General features: G+C 43.5%; 1 protein-coding gene across 4 annotated transcripts in view; it reads left to right on the top strand.

Moving 5' to 3' along the window:
- Positions 1-22573, top strand: part of EDC4 (enhancer of mRNA decapping 4) — a 1195251-nt gene that overhangs the window by 579577 nt on the left and 593101 nt on the right. For all 4 annotated transcript variants that reach the window (XM_033940763.1, XM_033940759.1, XM_033940760.1 and 1 more), the window contains exon 15: positions 4213-4394. In XM_033940763.1, the coding sequence (XP_033796654.1) occupies positions 4213-4394 (182 nt within the window). The remainder of the gene's footprint in view (positions 1-4212; positions 4395-22573) is intronic.

Raw genomic sequence — 22573 nt, forward strand, 5'->3', positions numbered from 1 at the left:
TAAGCGCTGCTCTTTGCATATAGACACACATGTTGTTCCAATGGACGGAAGCTCATTTGCAAGTTCTCTCGGCTGTCCACGTGGAATGAGTAGAGAACGTAGAAGGTCAGTTTTATCAGCAGTTAGGCTCTTGATCCGAGAGAGTTGTTTCTGTCCTAGAAGGTGTTTGCCTTCATTGTGCAGCACTGGGGAAGACCAGATACAGATCTCATGGTCACAGCCAAGAAAATGAAGACAGATCGCTTCTATAGTAGAAGGACGAAACTGGGAAGCGCAGGGCTGGACATACTCGTTAAACCCTGGCCTTCCAATCTTCTGCTCTGTGTGTTTTTTCTTTGGGCCACGGTCGATCAGGTCATCCACAGAATAGCAAACCAACAGGGGCTGGTGATTCTGGTAGCTCCAGACAGGTCCTGCTGGCCTTGGTATGCGGATCTGGTGTATATGTAAAGAGACAAATGTTTCAAACTGCTGATTCTTCCAGGGCTCCTCATTCAAGGCCCAGTTCTCATAGATAATCCAGAACGCTTTGGTGTTATGGCTCTTGAGCACACAACCCTCTTTCGTAAGGGTTTCTCAGAGTTTGTCATTATGACTCTCCTTAGGGCAGAGAAGCCTGCAATATTTGTGACTTTTATGTGAAGACCTGGTAGTCTTTCCAGTACGCCAGGCATAGGTGGAGCCTGAGAAATCTCCTATCTCAATGATTCTAGCAGTCCTACAGGTCTTTCATGTTTTAGGGCCCAGGAGGCATGCAGTCGTTAGAATCTCATCCAGATATCACTAGATTCTTGAGGGGAGCACTCCAATTGTGACTCCTGTTGCACAGACTGTTCCAGTCTTGGGACCTTGATGTGGTTCTGAAGGGCCTATCTTGGACTCTATTTGAGCCCCTGCTGGATGCTTCCCTCTTGGATCTTACGGTTAAGACCATGGTTTTGGTTGCCATTGTTTTGGCAAGGTGAATCTCAGAGTTGCAGGCCCTTTCCTGTAGAGAGTTCTTCCTCTGTTTTATGGTATCTGGTATGTCTCTGTGCACTGTACTTGCCTTTCTACCAAAGTTGTTTTTTGTATTCCATATCAATCAAGAGATTTGTTTATCTGCCTTTCATTCCAAGGGTTCTATGAACCGGAACATAATTTTGCAGAGGCTTAATGTGCACAGAGCCCTACTTCTTTCTGAAGAGAACTAATGATTCCCTGTTTTCTGACCACCTTTTTGTGCTGACCAGCCACTTGAGATGATGCAAGCCAGCTTCCAAGGCTTCGATTGCCAGATGGATTCACCTGGCAATTTCATCTTCATAGCCCCCTATCTCAGGTGTGGCTGCTTCCTGGACAGAGTTCTGGGCTGTTTGCCTGATTTTCCTAAAGTTTATAGAGCAGTTACTTGGTCTATTCTCTACACTTTTACAAGGTTCTACAAAGTGAATGTGGTGTCTAGAGAGGATGCTACTTTTCGTCCTCAGTACTGTAGAAATGTTCATTTGTCCCTCCCTAGACTGGATCTGCCTTGGTACGTCAGCTACTGTACAGAATCCTAAGTCTTTGCTACTGAATAAAAGATTAAGTTCTTATCTTGGTAATCTTTCAGATAGAAGACAGGATTCTGTACGCCCCACCCTCCAAAGCTTTTGTTTCACCTGATTACTGACTTGGATGTTGCCTGTGTCCATCTTGAGACCTCTTCTCCTTTATCTAAGATTTAGCAGAGACAAAACTACAGGGACGTGAGAGCTTCTATTCCCTTTCTCCTTTGGGGGGGGGGGATATGTATCCTTCTAGTTGCACTTAGCAGGTTGGTTCCTAGCTATTCATGTGCATAATTTGTTGTTCAATATTAAATTGCTAATTGTTAATCATTGTTCTTTTATCATAAGTTACAGAGCAGAACAGAATATGGTTTGTTGGAGAAGTTCCTTGTGCCCCTCCTTTTTTCTTCTTTTTCACTGGAATTCGATTGCCTTGGTACTAACTGAAGAGGGAGCTGTTCTCAACTGCAGAAAGGGAAAAGTTCAGAGTTTGGGTGTGTGACATACTTATCCCTTCCTCTAATCAGCAGAGGGACTAAGTGTGTTGAGTTCTGGCCTGTCGGCGTGACCTCCTCAGGTTGGAGGAAGGCTTTTCAGGGTAGAACAGACCTAGGCGCCTGCCTAGTCTGCCAGGCCACACTGAGAGTAACTTATAAAGAGAAGACCACACAGGTAAGTCTTGCTACAAAAGAATGTTCTTGAGTTTTATTGAACCCGGGGGTCTGAATACCATCAGCCACCCGTATGTCATGGCAAAAATTATAAAATACAAAATAACTTGCAGTTGTCAGAATGGCTTGCTATAAATGCCACATACAGTTCAATACCCTGGACTTTCTAGTTTAACTACAGTCCTCTTCACCAGGGAAAAAGGCAAATGAAAAATATCAGGAAAATAAAACTTTCAAACTTTGCACACCTTGTGACTACAGCCAGAGTAATTACAGTTTCAAAACCTAGCCCTGAATTTCTTAAACGTTTCAGCTTACCTAGCTGAGACACGGACAGGTTTGCAGAGCAGGCTTCACAGCTCGTTATTATCAGCTGGGCTTCCTGGCCGACGGAAGACAGCAAGGCATTATATAAGCTGTGAACTTTACTTGGGTTTTTCCCATGGAGCTTTCACACCCCTACAGATAAAGTTCCTTGCACAAACAAAGCTCTCCGGGCAGTCATACAGAGTAGCGGAGAGATTTTCCTGCTCTTCTCCTAATCTCTGCCAGCTGGGCTTGGGTTACGGGAGACAGCACAAGCACAGCCTTGCTTCCTTCCCCTTAGTAACTAACCTCCATGTCAGTGGGGAAATGGCTAGCTTCCAGCAATGGCTCAGCGGTGTCCATAGCCTCTGTCTGCTCAGCAGCCTCTGGGGTGGAGTGGAGGTAGTCCTCTGGCATCTCCACGTCCTCACTGCTGCGGGCTGGAGGAGAGAGACTTCTCCCCTCATCTGCCTCCAAGCTCTGCTGTCTCTCCTGCCGCAGCCTGAGCTCGTTAGCCTCAGCTCCATCCCGGCTTTCCCTGCTCCCCCTACTGAGATTCCATACTCTGTTTTTATGTTGGTTAAAGCCCCACCCCTCTCTCCTCAGAGCAGCTGTGTTAGGCAGGAAATCCCTAGGGAAATAACTCAAGTTTCTCCTAGGCTGGTAATGAGCATACCTTCCAGCCCTAGGACTGCACTTCTCAATAAGAGTCCTCTCAGGCTTTCTAGGGTACCTGTCCTGAGATGGCGCTCTCTGCTGGATGTACCTATGTTCCTGCCTCTCCTGCTCTACCTCACTGTCTGAGGGGTAGTCAGCCAAAACCAAACTTTTACTTTTAACCTGGTCAGCCCTTCTGACCAGGGACCGTGTTTTGCTTTTATCCCTTACAGGGACAAAGCTGGCCACAGGTTTGTCACAGGTGACACCCTTATGCAGATTCATGAATAATGGAAAGCAACAGCTACTGTACAGAATCCTATGTCTTCTATCTGAAAGAAGATTAGCAAGATAAGAACCTAATCTTTCATTCTTTTGAGAGCTGACATCCTTGTAGAATGAGGTACATCAGCTTCTAGGAGTGTTCGCCTGATATTTTTTTCCATTTACTTTGACTAGAGTTGGTTGAAGATGCAGCTGTCTTGTGATTCATTTGCAGTTGTAAATGCATTGGGTTGATCTCCATTGTAGATCTTTGGCACGATACAAGTACAAAAGTGATGGTTGGCAGTAAATATGAAAAAGTGAGATCATATTTCACATACCACAGCTTAGGAGATTCACTACTGTCATGGTATGTGCAGAACTAACGCATTTGAAAACATGTCCCCTTGATAGAAGCCAAAGTTAATGAATATAGTTTGCATTGTAATGGAATATTTCTTGAGCACCAAATACCCTCTCAGTGATTTCTTTGCTCCATTCTGCTTTGTTGCCAAAGATATTTTGGGCATTGCATTACCTTGCAGTCACATAATCTCTCCCAGGAAGAGAAAGTGTTCAACGTGAACATACTAAAAAAGCTGTTCTTAATGTTCTGCCTACTATTAAGATAATGAAGTTTCAGTTATTCTACTTTAGGAATATCTGATTCCACTTACTTTCTGGTGGTCTTCACAGTCCCATATAGTACTCTGCCATTTTCCCATGTTGTATGTCACTACTGTACAAATTCCTTTTTAAATGGGGGTTTTTTTCTCTTGAAGCATTTTCAGATCACTTAACAAATCTGGGCTCAGAGGAGAAGGGATCCATTCATAATTCTCAGTCTGACTTGCAACGCATAACTGATCTACCCCTACCTGCGGACTTCCTGACTCTTTCGAATGATGTCAAGCCCAAACTGATGACACCAGATGCTTTCATGACTCACAGCGCCACTCTTCAGGTAATGGGATAACTTTTCTTATAGTGCCCTGAGTGACTATGATGCAATAATAGTATTAAGCAGGATAAGTGGAGGCCCAAAACCCAATATGTATGAAACACCCCATTGCCTGGGAAACCCCAATATGTATGAAACACCCCATTACCTGGAAAACCTGAAAAGACACCAGTATACTATATATATATATATATATATATATATATATATATATATATATATATATATATAGATGAAGTTGAAGGATATAGAAACGTTTCAGAGTTACAGTAAAATGAATACAGGCGGTCCCTGGGTTAAGAATGAGTTCCATTTTTTTAAACCATTCTTAAGTTAAATTTGTATGTAACTCGGATCCTGTACAGCACTGTTCTTCAACCGCCGGTCCGCAGACCGGTGTCGGTCCGCAGGAAATTTCTGCCGGTCCGGCAAGATTAAAATCACCATAGGTCCGTTTTCAGATCTCCTGTCCTGTTGTCCCCATACACAGCTTCGGGACAGTGTCCCGAACCTGTGCTCGGGGACAACAGGACAGGCAATCATTTCCTGTCCCTCCCTCCTTCCTTTCCCGGGTCCCCTTCTCTTACCACCCTGCCACTGCTGCTAAAGCCGACAGGAAGTCTTCTTTCTGACGTCAATTCTGACGTCGGAGAAGATGTTCTGGGCCAGCCAATCGCTGCCTGGCTGGCCCAGAACGTCCTCTCTGACGTCGGAAAGAAGACTTCCTATCGGCTTTAGCAGCAGCAGCAGCAGGGCGGTAAGAGCAGGGGAAAGGAAGGAGGGAGGCTTTTTTTTTTTGCGGGGCAGGGAGGGAAGGAGGTAGGCAGGCAAGCAGGCTGGCTTTGACCATGGAGGGAGGGAGGGAGAGAGGTAGACAGGCAGGCTGGCTTGGGGGGTGGGGGTGGGACAAAGTGTGGAAGGCAGTGAGAGGAACATAGGAAGGATGCACTGGGGGCACTAAAGACATGGGAAGGATGCACTGGGGGCACTAAAGACAGGAAGGGGCATTAAGGACATGGGAAGGAGGCACTGGGGGCACTAAAGAGATAGGAAGGAGGTACTGGGGGCACTAAGGACATGGGAAGGAGGCACTGGGGGCACTAAAGACATGGGAAAGAGGCACTGTGGGGGCACTAAAGACAGGAAGGGGCACTAAGGACATGGGAAGGAGGCACTGGGGGCACTGAAGACAGGAAGGGGCACTAAGGACATGGGAAGGAGGCGCTGGGGGCACTAAAGACATGGGAAGGAAGCACTGGGGGCACTGAGGACATGGGAATGAGGCACTGGGGGCACTAAAGACATGGGAATGAGGCACTGTGGGGGCACTAAAGACATGGGAAGGAGGCACCTGGGGCACTAAGGACATGGGAAGGAGGCACTGGGGGCACTGAAGACAGGAAGGGGCACTAAGGACATGGGAAGGAGGCACTGGGGGCTCTGAGGACATGGGAATGAGGCACTGGGAGCACTAAAGACATGGGAAAGAGGCACCGGGGGCACTAAAGACATGGGAAGGAGGCACCGGGGGCACTAAGGACATGGGAAGGAGGCACTGGGGGCACTGAAGACAGGAAGGGACACTAAGGACATGGGAAGGAGGCACTGGGGGCACTGAAGACAGGAAGGGGCACTAAGGACATGGGAAGGAGGCACTGGGGGCACTGAAGACAGGAAGGGGCACTAAGGACATGGGAAGGACGCACTGGGGGCACTAAAGACATGGGAAGGAGGCACTGGGGGCACTAAAGACATGGGAAGGAGGCACTGGGGGCACTAAAGACATAGGAAGGGGCACTAAGGACTTGGGAAGGAGGCACTGGGGGCACAGGTATGTTAGATAGATTGTGAGCCCACTGGGACAGAGAGGGAAAATACTTGAGTACCTGATTGTAAAACCGTTTAGATAACATTGATAGGCGGTATATAAAATCCTAATAAAACTTGAAAAACTTGAAACTAAAGACAGGAAGGGGCACTAAGGACATGGGAAGGAGGCACTGGGAGCACTAAAGACAGAAAGGGGCACCTAGGACACGGGAAGGAGGCACTGGGGACACTAAAGACATGGGAAGGAGGCACCGGGGGCACTAAGGACATAGGAAGGAAAGAGGGAGGGAATAGAAAGGGACAATTCTTGGGCCTGAGTGCAGAAAGAGAGAAATGAAAGAAAGGATACCCAGACAGAAGGACACGCAACCAGAGACTCATGAAATCACCAGACAGCAAAGGTAGGAAAAATGATTTTATTTTCAATTTAGTGATCAAAACGTGTCAATTTTGAGAATTTATATCTGCTATTTATATTTTGCACTATAGTTGTCTATTTTTCTATAGTTACTGAGGTGACCGAACTCGCGGAGATGGGATGGAAACGGGGTTTTTAAATTTTAGTCCTAGTAGTTTGCCGGTCCACAAAATAATTCTTTTATTTCTGCCAGTCCACGAGTGTAAAAAGGTTGAAAAACCCTGCTGTACAGTACACATTCTATAAAAACATTAAAGAAAAGTTTAAATAGAAAGATAGGAGGTTTACACTTGTTTTTGTCCTATACTAACGCAGTACCTCTTCCTGCCTTCTTGTCCCAACACGACCCCCAGTCCTCCCTTCCATGTCCCAATTGCCCCTCGTCCCTCCCCCCCCCCTCCATTCTGCGTCCCAAATACATGCCTCCTGTGTTTACCTCCTCTGGCCGGCTACCTCCTCCTAGCCGCACTTCTATTGGCAAAGTGTTTTTTTAGTCTATGTATGTTGAGGAAAGTTAGATCATTGTTCCATCAAGAACATTTTTCAGTATTGGTACAATCTACAGTGCTTGCCCAGCTAGACTATTATAATTCAGGCATTAAGCAGGGCAGTCTAAAACGACTTCAGCTGATACAAAATACGGCAGCTAAGCTTATATTCTGGAAGCAAAAGTACGATCATGTTTCTCCTTTGTTGAGAAAGCTTCACTGGCTTCCATTCTGCTTCAGGATTCAATTTAAATGTGCATACATTATCTTTAAGCTTCTCTATGGAATATTTAAGCCTTTAGGTCCCTTATATTGGAACCCCTTCAGATCTTGCCATTTGAGGAATACACAGAGATATAAACTATCTTTCCTTTCTTTTAAGGGTATTAAATCTATAGGAAGTCAATCTTTTGCCTTCAAGATTGCAGAGATGTGGAATGGACTTCCTGTCTCCATTAGACTGATAAGCCAGCTAAAACAATTTCGTAAAGCCCTGAAAACTCTGCAGTTTACACAAAACTTAAATGGCTTAACTATAGTATCAAAAACTGACGATAATCCAGCTTTTTTTTCTTCTATGCTCTCTTTCTTATGTACTCTAGTATTAATTACATGTGAAGTGAGTCGAGCTCTGTTGGGAGATGACCCGGTATATAAATTGAAGACTAGATTACATTAGATTCTGTACAATTGTCATTTTATAAATGAGAGTACTGGCTGCCGAACTAGAGGAAGAGATCTTCATCTGGCAGGGCTTTGTTTATAAACGTTTATCAACACAGCTACAACACTACTTTATCTTAAAGCAAAAAGGAAAAAAAAAGAAATAGAAAGTTTTTCTATCTTTGTTGTCTGGTTTCTGCTTTCCTCATCTTCTCATCACTCTCTTCCTTCCATCCACTGTCTGCAGGCATCTGCTCTATTTCTATGCCTCTATCAGAAACTGTCTGCCTCTCCCTTCCATCTCTCCCTCCCCCTCCAATTGGATCTTTTTCCTCTGCTCCCCCATGGTGTGGCATCTTTGTATTTTTCTCATCCATCTCTCACTCTCTCCTCCAGGTGGTTTTTAAACATCTCTCTCATTTCCTCCCTTCAGATCTGGTATCTTGTCTCCTCCCCCTCCACCAATGTTCTGGTATCTCTCTCTCCTCTCCCTTCCTTTTCTTTTCTGCTCTTCTCAATTTGTTTTCTACTTTTTGTCTACTTTCTTACCTTCCAGTCCTCAATTTCCCTTTCATTGTGTCTACCTACAGCTTGCCACCTCTTTCCCTCACCCCTTTCAGTATCTCACTAATTCTATCCTTTTTTCTGCCCTTTTTTCTTTAATAAAAATAATAACAGTTCTGTGCAGTTTACAATGATTAAAAGATGCTAAAGATTGAGTAGAATTAACAAAGTTAAGAGCTAGTGATAAACAGCTCTAGAGATCAGATATTGTGGACTAAGTTTGTTCAGGTCAGTTACCTAAATACTTCAGGAACAGATATGTTTTAAGGTTTTTCCTAAATTCCTCATAAGTAGTAGGCATAAGCAGTTGTTCCACGTCTTTACCTCATAATGATGCCTGATGTGTGAGAAGATGTTGATGATGGTTTTTAAATTTACATCCTCTAACAGGTGGGGAAACAAAATTCAAGTGTGAGCTTCTCATGTCTGTTGGTTGTGAAAGATAAAGGTCAGTTATATATTTAAGGGCTAATGCGAATAGTATCTTAAAGCAAAAACATCCAAACCTGAACCTCACACGTGCCTCCATCCGCAGCCAATGCAGAAGTCGGTAGGAAGGTGTTACATGATCGAACTTCTTCAACCCAAAAATTAGCCTGACCGCCGCATTTTGTACCAGTTCTAATCGCCGCATATTCTTCTGGGAAATTGCCAAATAGGCAATATTACAGTAATCAATTTGATTCAGTATAAGGGACTGTACCAGAATTCTAAATGATGAAACATCAAAATATGCTTTAATGGACCGAAGCTTCCAGAGAGTGAAAAAACCCTTTCTAACCAAGGAGTCCACCTGGCCTTTCATGGTTAGGTTCTGGTCCAATGTTATTCCCAATACCTTCATAGTAGATTGAATAGGATAACTGAGTTTATTGATGTACAGTGATGATTTAGTGTCAAGCGGGTGTGATGAAACTACAGAGAATTTTGTTTTTTTCCGAATTAAGCTTTAATCTGAATTCACTCATCCATTGCTACATCAAATTTAGTGCTTCTGTTGCCTTAGGGGTAACTTACGAGAGAGAGGTGGCGAATGGGATAATGATCGTAAAGTCATCTGCATAACTAAATAATTTTATCCCCAGCTGGGACAGTTGCGCACCTATTGAAGACATGTAAACATTGAAAAGCAATAGAGATATTGGTGACCCCTGCGGCATGCCAGATGGATTGCTCCAGGTATCAGAGAGATCATAATTAAAACGTAATTGATAAGTGCGGGACATAAGGAAACCTCAAAACCAGTCTAAGACCTCTCCTCTGATTCCAATTGCGTCTAGGCATTGTAACAGTTTCCCATGGTCCACTAAGTCAAAAGCAGGGCTCATGTCAAGATTATTTTTAAACCTACTCAGAGAAAGTTCTGTCTTCTCTATATCATTGAGAACAGGCTTTTTAAAAGCAGCCAACAAAGGACCCAGGGGCACCCAGACAGATTTATTTATCACCACCCGATCTACAGACTGTTCAGAAAAAAATAATTTGAGTTGTAGCTTGCGCATAAATTTTTCAAGCTCAATCCTGAACTGGAAAGATTGGTGGTTAGAAGTAGGCACAAAAGAAAGTCCTTTATTCAGCACAGCTTCCTCACTTGCTGTCAATTGATGCTGGGAGATGTTCACCACAATTGATTCTGTCTGGTCTGGGACTGGGTTTGAGGCGCCTTGCCCCTCCCCCTAATCCTGCCTCTCTGTTCTCCTCATCTTTTTCTTGAATCCCCATCAGAGTCTTCCTTTTGTGAACCCTCTTCACTTCCACTGGAAGAAAGCTTCCTGTTCTCCTGCCCATTGGCCTCCTTCCTCAACCAAGTGTAAACATATCTGGAGGTATAATCCTTCTGATCGCGCTGGTATTTTTAACTTTTTGAAATCGCAGAACAGTTTTAAACTTCTCACTTTTACATTTGAAGTCTGCCAGTTTGTCCACATCCTGATCTTCAGCAGTTAAACTGCTCAACTCAGTTTCATACTGCTGTTTCTCGACTTGAATAGTAGCCTGTGCTGCCTTGATCAAAAGGAGCATTAAGAACATCTATTTAAGATTTTGTTCCATTTATTCTATGAACACAAGATCATTGTCGAAGAGTCTAGGGACTTTGGTCATATGCAGCCCCTTGGAATAATCTCTTGGTTTGCAGTAATCCACTAAAGAGGCACTGTGGAGTTCTAATTTGGTCAATTCTTTGTATTTAGATAATAGCTGTATCCACTTATCAGACCCAGTGTGTGTCATGTCAGTGTGTGTCATGTCTTCCAGAGACGGAGCCTTCAGTACCTTCTCCTGCTGGGTGTCAGTGAATCCCATGCCACTCTTCCAAAACTGTATTTGAACTGAGTTTCTGTATGGAGTTGAAGCCGTGCCAGGAAATAGATAAGTCCTTATATTTTCAACTGTTTTTGACCAACTGTCTCTGTATCTACAGTAGGGTTTAGTTGTGCCTTACTTTAGGGTTTTCCTTGCGTTGTGGCTATGTAACCCTTGGGGCAAACCAGTTGTGAGTCGCCTGTTTTTTAGCCCTTAAATTTGGGCTGATGTTCGTTACAGGGAGAGGAGTTTTTTTTGCCTGAAAACCCATGAAGCCCAACTGATGATTTTCTCCCTCACTGGTTTATGCCATCAGTTGTTGGGCTTTATTGACTGGTGTTGGTTTTTTGTTCCTGTGTGTACACAGCTCTTGCAAGGAACCCAGCTTGCAGGTTGCATTTTGGGGCTGGCTGTTTCTTTATAAATGGTGGAAGCGCTGATAAAAGACAGCATCGATGAGCATTTTGAAAGAAATAAACTTCTAATCACAAGCCAACATGGCTTCTGCAAGGGGAGATCGTGCCTAACGAACTTACTGCACTTCTTCAAAGCAATTAACACACGGATGGACAAAGGGGACCCCATAGACATCGTATATTTAAATTTCCAAAAAGCCTTTGACAAGGTACCCCATGAACGCCTACTTCGGAAACTGAAGAACCATGGGGTAGAAGGAGACGTACATAGATGGATCAGGAATTGGTTGGCGGTGAGGAAGCAGAGGGTAGGAGTGAAGGGCCATTACTCGGACTGGAGGAGGGTGATGAGTGGTGTTCCGAAGGGGTCGGTGCTCGGACCGCTGCTATTCAATATATTTATAAATGATTTAGAAACAGGGACGAAGTGCGAAATAATAAAATTTGCAGACAACACCAACCTATTTAGTGGTGCTCGGACTAAAGAGGACTGCGAAGAATTACAAAGGGACCTGAACAAATTAGGGGTGTGGGCGACAAGATGGCAGATGAAGTTCAAAGAAGAGAAATGTAAAGTATTGCATGTAGAAAGCAGAAACCCGAGGTACAGCTATACGATGGGAGGGATGTTATTGAGTGAGAGTACCCAAGAAAGGGACTTGGGAGTAATTGTGGACAAAGCAATGAAGCCGATGGCACAGTGCTCAGCGACCGCTAAGAGAGCGAATAGAATGCTAGGTATAATCAAGAAGGGTATTACAACCAGAACGAAAGATGTTATCCTGCCGTTGTATCGGGTGATGGTGCATCCACATCTGGAGTACTGCGTCCAATATTGGTCGCCGTACCTTAGAAGGATATTGTGATACTCGAGAAGGTTCAGAGGAGAGCGACATGTTTGATAAAAAGTATGGAAAACCTTTCATACACTGAGAGACTGGAGAAACTGGGGCTCTTTTCCCTGGAGAAGAGGAGAATTAGAGGGGATATGATAGAGACTTACAAGATCATGAAGGGCATAGAGAAAGTGGAGAGGGACAGATTCTTCAAACTTTCAAAAACTATAAGAACGAGAGGGCATTTGGAAAAGTTGAAAGGGGGCAAATTCAAAACCAATGCTAGGAAGTTTTTCTTCACCCAACAGGTGGTGGACACTTGGAATGCGCTTCCAGAGGGCGTGATAGGACAAAGTACGGTATTAGGGTTCAAGAAGGGATTGGACAATTTTCTGAAGGAAAAGGGGATAGAGGGGTATAGATAGAGGACTACTACACAGGTCCTGGACCTGTTGGGCCGCTGCGCGAGCGGACTGCTGGACACAATGGACCTCTGGGCTGACCCAGCAGAGGCACTTTTTATGTTCTTATATTTGTGATTTAAATTACCCTAACATTGACTGGTTAAATGTTACATCAGAGAGTACAGCAATCCTAGATGAGCTAGCCCCAGAACAACCCAAAACCAGATTCCATAGAAAATCAGACAAATGGTGTGACATCATACTACTCCAACTCAAAAGGCAATGAAGACAACTAGAAAGAAAATGGAGAAAAGATAGCCTAAACTCCACAAAAACAACACTATACCAAAAATACAAGCAAAAGTTGAAAGAAAAAAGAAAGGCATACTACACAAAGCAAATAGGAGAAGGATCCCAAGACGCAAAAAAGATTTTCCAGTTACTAAAAGAACTCACAGACACCACACCATATCTGACAAAAAACAACCCCCCCCTCCCTCAGCCACCTTATTAGCCACATTCTTCAAAAATAAGATTGCAACTCTAAGAACCATTTTAAATGTAACACCCATCCACCTAGAAGAGATCTCAACTTCCCCTTCAGAGAAAGAATTAGTAGCAGCAGACAGAACTTGGTCCCACTTCACACCCATAGAATGGTCTGACCTCATCAAACTATACAACAAATACAGTCATGCAGCCTGTGACCTTAACCACTGACCACCATACCTTCTGAAAACCTCCAGTACGCTATTCCACACGCTACTCCTACAATCAAGTTTCAAGTTTATTAAAAATTTGTTTGACCGCTTAATCCAACTTCTAAGCGGTTAACATAATAAAATTACACAAAAACAGATTAAACATATTAAAACAGGGAAGACAAATGACTAACGCAAACATACTGCAACAAAAGGGCAGGTGGGGAGGAACTACAATAAGTATAGGATAGATAAGTCATAAAGGCTAAAACAGTAGGTTAGGTAAAAAATTATCGAAAAAGGAAAAGAAAGAAAGTGGCCATTTAACTAAAAGCGTCTCGGAATAGAAATGTTTTTAGTGCTATTTTAAATTGTTTTATATCTAATTCGTTACGGAGATTTATAGGCAGTAAATTCCAAAGTGAAGGGGCAGTGATAGCAAAGTTGTTGGTGCGTAAAGTATTTATTGATTTTAATGATGGTATAACTAAAAGATTTTGAGAAGTGGAACGAAGGGATTTTGTTGTTACGTACGGAATTAAAAGACTGTTAATAAAATCAGGTTGGTTATTCATTTTAGTTGTAAATGTTAAAAGTAAAATTTTATAATGGATACAACTCTACTCACAGAGGTCCAGTTTCCACAAGATCTCAGTGAAATTATCATAACTCCGATCCTAAAAGACCCCAAAGGACCAACAGACCAACCATCCAACTACAGACCCATAGCCTCAATCCCACTCTATGTCAAGCTAATGGAAGGCCTCGTAGCTAAAGCCCTAAATGGATATCTAGAAAACCACAATTTACTCCACCCTACACGGTCTGGCTTCAGAACCAACTACAGCACTGAAACCCTGCTAGGAACACTCATGGACATCGCGAGACAACACCTCAGCACAGGCAAGAAAATGTTAATCATACATCTAGTTGACCATGACATCCTCCTACAAACTCTAGACTCAATAGGAATTGCAGGAAAGGTACTAACATGGTTCAAAGGTTTCCTACAATCCAAAACCTATAGAGTCAAAACAAATGAAGAAAAATCAGAACCATGGTCCAACCCATGCGGAGTTTCCCAAAGATCACCCATTTCTCCAACACTCTTCAACCTATACATTGCCTCCCTAAGCTCCTACCTAGACAAACTAGGCATTACCTCCTACAGCTACGCTGATGACATCACCTTACTCCTCCCTTTTGACCAACCTGAGCCCACCATGATAGGCAAAATACACAGGACACTTGAAAAAGTAGCAACATGGATGCAAGAACACAAACTAAAACTTAACCCTGACAAAACAAACTTCATCCTCCTAGAAAACAGCAAAAACCCATCCCTGACTAACCTGGTAATAAACTCGGTCTCATACCCCATTCAACCCTCACTAAAATTCCTAGGAGTACTGATAGACTAAGGATGTACCATACAACCACAAATCAACAAAATAATAAAAACATCATTTGCAACCATGAGAAACCTAAGACAAGTCAGAAAAGGCTTCGACAGGAAACAATTCCAACTAGTGGTTCAATCACTAATACTAGGCCTAATAGACTACTGCAACATACTATATCTCCCCTGCCCAGCAAGCACGATAAAGCAACTTCAAACAATACAAAACACAGCCCTAAGACTTATCTACTCACTGAAGAAATATGACCACATCACAGAAGCATACCACGAGTCACATTGGCTCCCAATACAAGCCAGAGTACACTTCAAAGCTATAAACGGAGACAGTCCTACCTACTGGAACAATCGACTAACCCAAACCACCATAACCAGACACAGGAGAACCCACACAATATTCACACACCCACCAACCAAAAATGTCAAAGAAGAAAAATGTATGATAACCTACTGGCCACCAGAGCAGCAAAACTGGACCGACAGCTCACCAATCTGCTAACTTTGACCACAGACTACAAAACTTTCAAAAAAGAAACAAAAACCCTACTCTTCAAAAAAATACATAAAACCAATATAACACAACAAAACAGGCTCGGAACTCCTCCTGCAATTACCAACTACTGCTTAACAAATTAGAAAATGCTCAAACTTTTCCTAAGTACAGTGGTACCTTGGATTATGAGCATAATCTGTTCCAGGAGCATGCTCGTAATCCAAAATGCTTGTTTATCAAAGCGAGTTTCCCCATAGGAAATAATGGAAACTCGCTTTGATAGGTTCCCACCCTCCACCCCCCTCCGAGGCCAGCAGCGCTGCTCCCCCCCACGAGAACCGGCATTGCTCCCCCCGAAGGCCCCCCCCCGCGAACCGGCACCCTCCCCCCCCGTGATCGGGCACCCCCCCCCCCGCCGTGACCTGAGGTCCCCCCAACCCACCCGAACTCTCTTCTTACTTTGATGTAGCCTCCGCACCGGCACCGGCACTAGCATGTCCTGTGTGTTGGTGCCGGTGCCTGAAGATCTGCCTCCTGTGCTGGGCCTTTTGAGCATGTGCGCATGCTCAAGGCCTGAGAGTTCACGTTCGACGTGAGAGTTCACGTTCGACGTGAACTCTCAGGCCTTGAGCATGCGCACATGCTCAAAAGGCCCAGCACAGGAGGCAGATCTTCGGGCACCAGCACAGGACATGCTGGTGCCGGTGCGGAGGCTACATCAAAGTAAGAAGAGGGTTGGGGGTGGGTTGGGGGGACCTCAGGTCGTGGCGAGGGGGGGGTGCCCGATGGCGGCGGGGGGTGCCGGATCGCGGGGGGGGAGGGTGCCGATTCGCGGGGGGGGGGGCGCTCACAAATCGAGGCGCGCTCGGTTTATGAGGCACCAAGTTTGCAAATGTTTTGCTCGTCTTGCAAAACACTCGCAAACCGGTGCACTCGTAAACCGAGGTACCACTGTACTTCTTAACCCTTTCAGGACCATAAGGATTGTAGGCCAATTTTTGTGGTTTTGACGACATTTTTATGGTAAAAAGGGCTTACAGATGCCAAAAAATTGATTTTTTTTTGTGAAATATCATTATTTTTATTTAAAAAATCAAACTTCTGGCTTATGGACAGTGTGGCAAGTGAATCTTCTCGTCAATCTGGCAACGACGCTAATGAATGAATGTCGGAACCAGTTTGTTTACATAAAGGCAGTATCATATGGAATCCGTACATATCAAATTTAGAACTGTAGACTATCCCAATCAAAATTTATAGGATTTTAAAGTTATGGGACAAATATGTCCCTTGGTCCTGAAAGGGCTAATATCTTAACAATATGTTCTTCCTATTATCATAACAACTCTTATGTAATCCACCTTGAACCGCAAGGTAAAGGCGGAATAGAAATCACTAATGTAATGTAATAGTGTATCTAGATTTTCAGAATGCTTTTGATAAAGTTGCTCATGAGAGGCTCCTTAGAAAATTAAGGTGGCAAAGTTCAATTGTGGATTAGGAATTCATTATCGGATAGAAAACAGAGGGTAGGGTTAAATGGTCATTTTTCTCAATGGAGGAGAGTAAACAGTGGAGTGCCGCAGGGGTCTATACTAGGACCGGTGCTATTTATAAATGATCTGGAAACTGGATCAACGAGTGAGGTAATTAAATTTGCAGTTGACGCTAAACTGTTCAAAGTTGTTAAAACACATGCGGATTGTGAAAAATTGCAGGTGGACCTTAGGAAATTGGAAGACTGTGCGTTCAAATGGCAGATGAAATTTAATGTGGAAAAATGCAAAGTGATGCACATTGGGAAGAATAAACTGAATCACAGTTACCGGATGCTAGGATCCACCTTGGGGATTAGTGCCCAAGAAAAGGATCTGGGTATCATCGTAGACAATATGCCCAATGTTTGGCAGCAGCCTATAAAGCAAACAGGATGCTAGGAATTACTAAAAAAGGGATGGCTAACAATACTAAGAGCACCTTTTACTAAGCTGCACTAGCAGTTTTAGTGCACGCTGAATTGCTGTGCGCGATAGACCTTAACGCCATGGTTGAGCTGGCATTACTTCTAGCCACATAGCGCAGGTTTAGCGCGCTCTAAAATCCTGCGTGCGCTAAAAACGCTATCGCAGCTTAGTAAAAGGAACCCTAAGAATGTTATAATGCCCCTGTATCGCTCCATGGTACGGCCTCATCTAGAGTATTGTATTCAGTTCTGGTCTCCTTATCTCAAGAAAGATATAGTGGTGCTAGAAAAGGTTCAAAGAAGAACGACCAAGATGATAAAGGGGATGGAACTTCTCTCACATGAGGAAAGACTAAAACGGTTAGGGCTCTTCAGCTTGGAAAAGAGACCGTTGAGGGGAGATATGATTGAAGTCTACAAAATCCTGAGTGGAGTAGAATGGGTACAAGTGGATGAATTTTTCACTCCGTCAAAAATTGCAAAGACTAGGGGACACTCGATGAAGTTACAGGGAAATGCTTTTAAAACCAATAGGAGGAAATTGTTTTTCACTCAGAGAATAGTTAAGGTCTGGAACGCAATTCCAGGGGTTGTGGTAAGAGCAGATAGCGTAGCTGGTTTTAAGAAAGGTTTGGATAAGTTCCTGAAGTAAAGGTCATTAGGCTGTTGTTGAGTAAGACATGAGGGAAGCCACTGCTTGCCCTGGATCGGTCGCATGGAATATTGCTACTCCTTGGATTTTGGCCAGGTACTAGTGACCTGGATTGGCCACTGTGAAAATGGGCTACTGGGCTTGATAGATTATTGCAGTGTTTTTCAACCTTTTTTGGGCAAAGGCACACTTGTTTCATGAAAAAAATCACGAGGCATACCACCATTAGAAAATGTTAAAAAATTTAACTCTGTGCCTATATTGACTATATATAAAGTAATTCTCTTGAATAGGAATCAAATAAACACAAAGAAAGTATTTTATAATTACTTTATTATGAAATATTAAGTAAACAGAATAGTGAAAAATTATAAAATACTTTATTCAGTGTGAAACCTGGGCCTGTTTGGCTGAACACAAAGCTGATATTCTGGCTGGAATCGAAGAAAGACACACACGTAGCTCTTCATCAACAGCTCTCAGTCTCTCTCTGTATTTGGTTTTTATAGCATACAAAAATAGACAAATATACCCTCCATCCTTTTTATTAAACCACAATAGCAGTTTTTAGCGCAGGGAGCTGCGCTGAATGCCCAGCGCTGCTCTTGACGCTCATAGGCTCCCTGCGCTAAAAACCACTATTGTGGTTTAGTAAAAGGTGACCATATTGTAAAATATAGACAGCAGATATAAATTCAGAACTGTGCATAGTAAGTGAAGGGAAGTTTTCATCTCTGGGAATTTACCCAGTTAACTATTAAGTTATTTGGGCAAATTCCTTTGAAAACTGTGGTAATACTGCCTCCACTTTGCTAAATTTAAAATAAAATAATTTTTCCTACCTTGTCTGGTGATTTCTGGTTGCACTTTCTTCTTCTGACTGTGCATCCAATCTTTCTTCCCTTCTATCAGCCTGTATGCTTTCTCTCCTCCACACCTCATTCCCTCCCCCAACTTTTTCTTCCTCTCTCCCTGACCTTTCTTTCTTTTTTTCTGTTTCTCTTCTTTCCTTCTGTTTCCCTGCCTGCCCCCTTTCTTTCTTTCTCCCTGCCGTTCCCCAAGCCACTGCCACTGCCGCTGCCATCGGGGAACAGGACCCACCAATGGATAACAGGCCCCAAAGCTGATGCCGACGCATGCTCTCCCTGACGTCAATTCTGCAATCGGAGAGGAAGTTCCGCCCAGCCAGGCAACGATTGGCTGGCCCGAACTTCCTCTCCGACTGCAGAATTGACGTCGGGGAGAAGAAGACTTATCGGCTCGATAGATTAGATCGCCAAGACAAAGTGAGTCCTGGGTGATCGACTCACTTTGCCTTGGCGAGCTACTGGCGCCCCTGCCTCGGGCCCCCTGTCAGCTCCGGGCCCCTGAATGCAGGACTGGTAGTACTGCCCTGATGGCGGCCCTGTGGCACACCAAACACTGGATTATTGGTCTTACCCGGTAAGGCTGCTATTATGTTCTTATGTTCTAAGGGATTGACTACCCACATGTTCAGGAATGAAGGTAAGAACCTAATCTTTCCTTATTGCAGCTTTTGATGCTATTCACCTATAATTTCCTTAATTGTGAAGGTATTCATAGGAAAGCTTTTTTGGATTTTCTTATGTTCTTATTGTTCTCTCTGCTCATTTCTTATATATACTCTCCATCGTATTCTCTCTCCTCAGACTTCCTCAGAAATTTAATATATTTTAAATTTCACTCCTTTGTGACCATAATGTATAAGTTTCACTTTGCTTTTTATCTTCTTTTCCTGTGTGTGAACTTGAATCATCTCTCACCTGCTCCTATTTCTTTTAATTCATCATAACCAGCTTGGGGTTTGGGACTGTGAGCCTTTGTTTGCATTACCTGAGGATTTTTTTCTCTTTCCTTCTGTAGCAACAATCCTGGCTCTTAAGACATGTTACATGGCTCTCTTGTAGCGCATTATAGCTTAAGCTTCTAATTGTCCCATTCACTTGGGATCTCTTAGGGAAAGGTGCTTTTAAAAACAAGCAGAGGGACCAGCCACCACTATCTGGAGCCCATCAACCCGATCCTGCTGGGTGTCTGAGCTCGGCCCCTCCCCCCCGCAGTCCGCTGGGGAGAATCAACTGCCTGCTTTCTTTTAAAAACAAGCAGAGGGACCAGCCACCACTATCGGGAGCCCATCAACCCGATCCTGTCAGGTGTCTGAGCTCCGCCCCCCCCCCCCCCCCCCCCGCAGTCCGCTGTGGAGAATCAACTGCCTGCTTTCTTTTAAAAACAAGCAGAGGGACCAGCCACCACTATCGGGAGCCCATCAACCCGATCCTGCCGGGTGACTGAGCTCCGCCCTCTCCCCCCCTCAGTCTGCTGGGGAGAATCAATTGCCTGCTTTCTTTTAAAAACAAGCAGAGGGACCAGCCACCACTATCGGGAGCCCATCAACCCGATCCTGCCGGGTGTCTGAGCTCCGCCCCCCGCAGTCCGCTGGGGAGAATCAACTGTCTGCTTTCTTTTAAAAACAAGCAGAGGGATCAGCCACCACTATCGGGAGATCATCGACCCAATCCTGCCGAGTATCTGTTCTCCGCCCAATAACTACCTGCTTTTTATTTCCAAGCAGCGGGATCAGTCATCGCCACTACAGAGAGCCCATCGACCCAATCCTGCGATTAAGAACTGCCTGTCTGCATATGTAACTGCTAGGCATATGTTGCCATCATAAGAACATAAGCAATGCCTCCGCTGGATCAGACCTAAGGTCCATCATGCCCAGCAGTCCGCTTACGCAGCGGCCCAACAGGTCCAGGACCTGTGCAGTAATCCTCTATTTATACCCCTCTATCCCCTTTTCCAGCAGGAAATTGTTCAATCCTTTCTTAAACCCCTGTACTGTACCCTGCCCTATTACGCCCTCTGGAAGCGCATTCCAGTTGTCCACCACTCGTTGGGTAAAGAAGAACTTCCTAGCATTCGTTTTGAATCTGTCCCCTTTCAACTTTTCCAAGTGTCCTCTTGTTCTTTTATTTTTTGAAAGTTTGAAGAATCTGTCCCTCTCTACTCTCTCTATGCCCTTCATGATCTTATAAGTCTCTATCATATCCCCTCTAAGTCTCCTCTTCTCCAGGGAAAAGAAACCCAGTTTCTCCAATCTCTCAGCGTATGAGAGGTTTTCCATTCCTTTTATCAAACGTGTCGCTCTCCTCTGAACCCTCTCGAGTAACGCCATATCCTTCTTAAGGTCATACAATTGCTAGATGAAAATTTAACCACTAGATGTATGTGTAATTGGTGAAGTCTTGAATTAGGACTACTTAGGAATTTTTGAGGCATATGTTATCATCAAGAGACACAAATAAGCTGTTAAATGCATGAGTAACTGATAGCTGCATGTGTAATTACTAGGGACTTGTCGTAGAACTGCTTAAAATCTATATCCCTTTGGACCACCTTCAAAACCTACACCAATCCAGTCAACAACCATACAAACAATAACTCAAGAATTTACAGGGAAATCATTACATTTCTGTGCTAGGAAGAAATACCATACCCTGCAAACATGAATCTCCTCCTGATTTTCCTGATCTGTCTGCTAATTGGCAACATCAAAGATTTTAACTCCCTCCACCCACAATCACAATCAATCAACTACCCAGATCTCTCACTTTTACACATCTCTATTCCACAAGAAAACATAACAAATCACATTACTGCTATCTCAAATAAAAGAAGACACCAACGAACCCTTAAAAAAAAGAATAAGGCAAGTAAAACCCATCAACACCAATACCGCTCCCAAACCTATCACACCCACATCTGTCCCCTGTGCATACCTTAATACTAGATCTGTCGGGAATAAAGCCTTCCTAATTAATGATTGGATCATTAACAAGCAAATAGCCTGCCTTTTACTAACTGAAACATGGTTATATCAGAAGATGATCCAATAATAATTGACCTCCTACCAGACAATTTTAAAATCCTTACGCTAAACCGCGTGGGAAAAAAAGGAGGAAGTCTAGCAATTATTCTTAAAGATGGATTTGAGTTCGAACTATTAGAATCCAAAATGACCAACCAACTAGAAATTCTAGCCTGTAAAATTAGCAATCATCATCTAGAAGAATCCCTATCATGCATATTATGCTATGTCCCACCAAAAAGCTGGCCAAAAGCCAAAGAAGACTTCTGTGTATTTGTCCTAAACAATTCACTCGGTTCTTCTTACAATATCATCGCAGGAGACATAAACTTACACCTAGATGAAGAGGACAATACAAACGCGAAAGAGTTTAAAAACTTTCTATCCCTACTCAATTACAACCTCCCTCTACCCACACAAACATATGAAAAAGGCCATCAGTTAAATATGGTAGCCATGTCCACAAAGGACATCCCAAACCCTGCCATCTCTATACGTAAAGGCACCTGGTGTCATGATATCTGATCTGATCATTTTACTTATTATTTCAAGCGAATCTGGTCTTATTCTAAATCTAAAACACGCCCAATAATAAAAAGAGAACATCATACTAGAGGCTATATTAATCCAATAGATTTCTGGTCACAATATGAATTGCAATCAGAGATAGAAGCAGGAATCAATTTCTGGGATCACTGGATGACAACCAGCACATCCATTTTAGATAAAATCGCCCCTATACGCAATAGCAAAAGCAATGCAAATAAATATAACAAATGATTTGACACCGAACTTCTAAAACTGAAACAACTAGCTAGACGACTAGAAATAACTTGGAAAAAAACAGGAGAACTAACAGACCGTAACAAATGGAGAGCTAACATAAAAATCTACAAACAAATGATAAAAGACAAACGTAAAGCATTCTACTCAATTAAAATCAACTCATCTTGTAATGGTTCACAAGGAATCAATACAAAAGAGCTATTCAACCTGATCACAAATTTATTTGACACCGCTCGCTACACCACACCCACACACAACTCTAAGTTACCCTCTGCAAATGACTTAGCACTACACTTCGATTCGAAAATTAAAAACCTTATAATTCATTGTTCAACAAACGACCCTAGTGATCATC

The sequence above is a fragment of the Geotrypetes seraphini genome, chromosome 4 (genome assembly GCF_902459505.1).
Source record: "Geotrypetes seraphini chromosome 4, aGeoSer1.1, whole genome shotgun sequence".
NCBI classification, from domain to species: domain Eukaryota; kingdom Metazoa; phylum Chordata; class Amphibia; order Gymnophiona; family Dermophiidae; genus Geotrypetes; species Geotrypetes seraphini.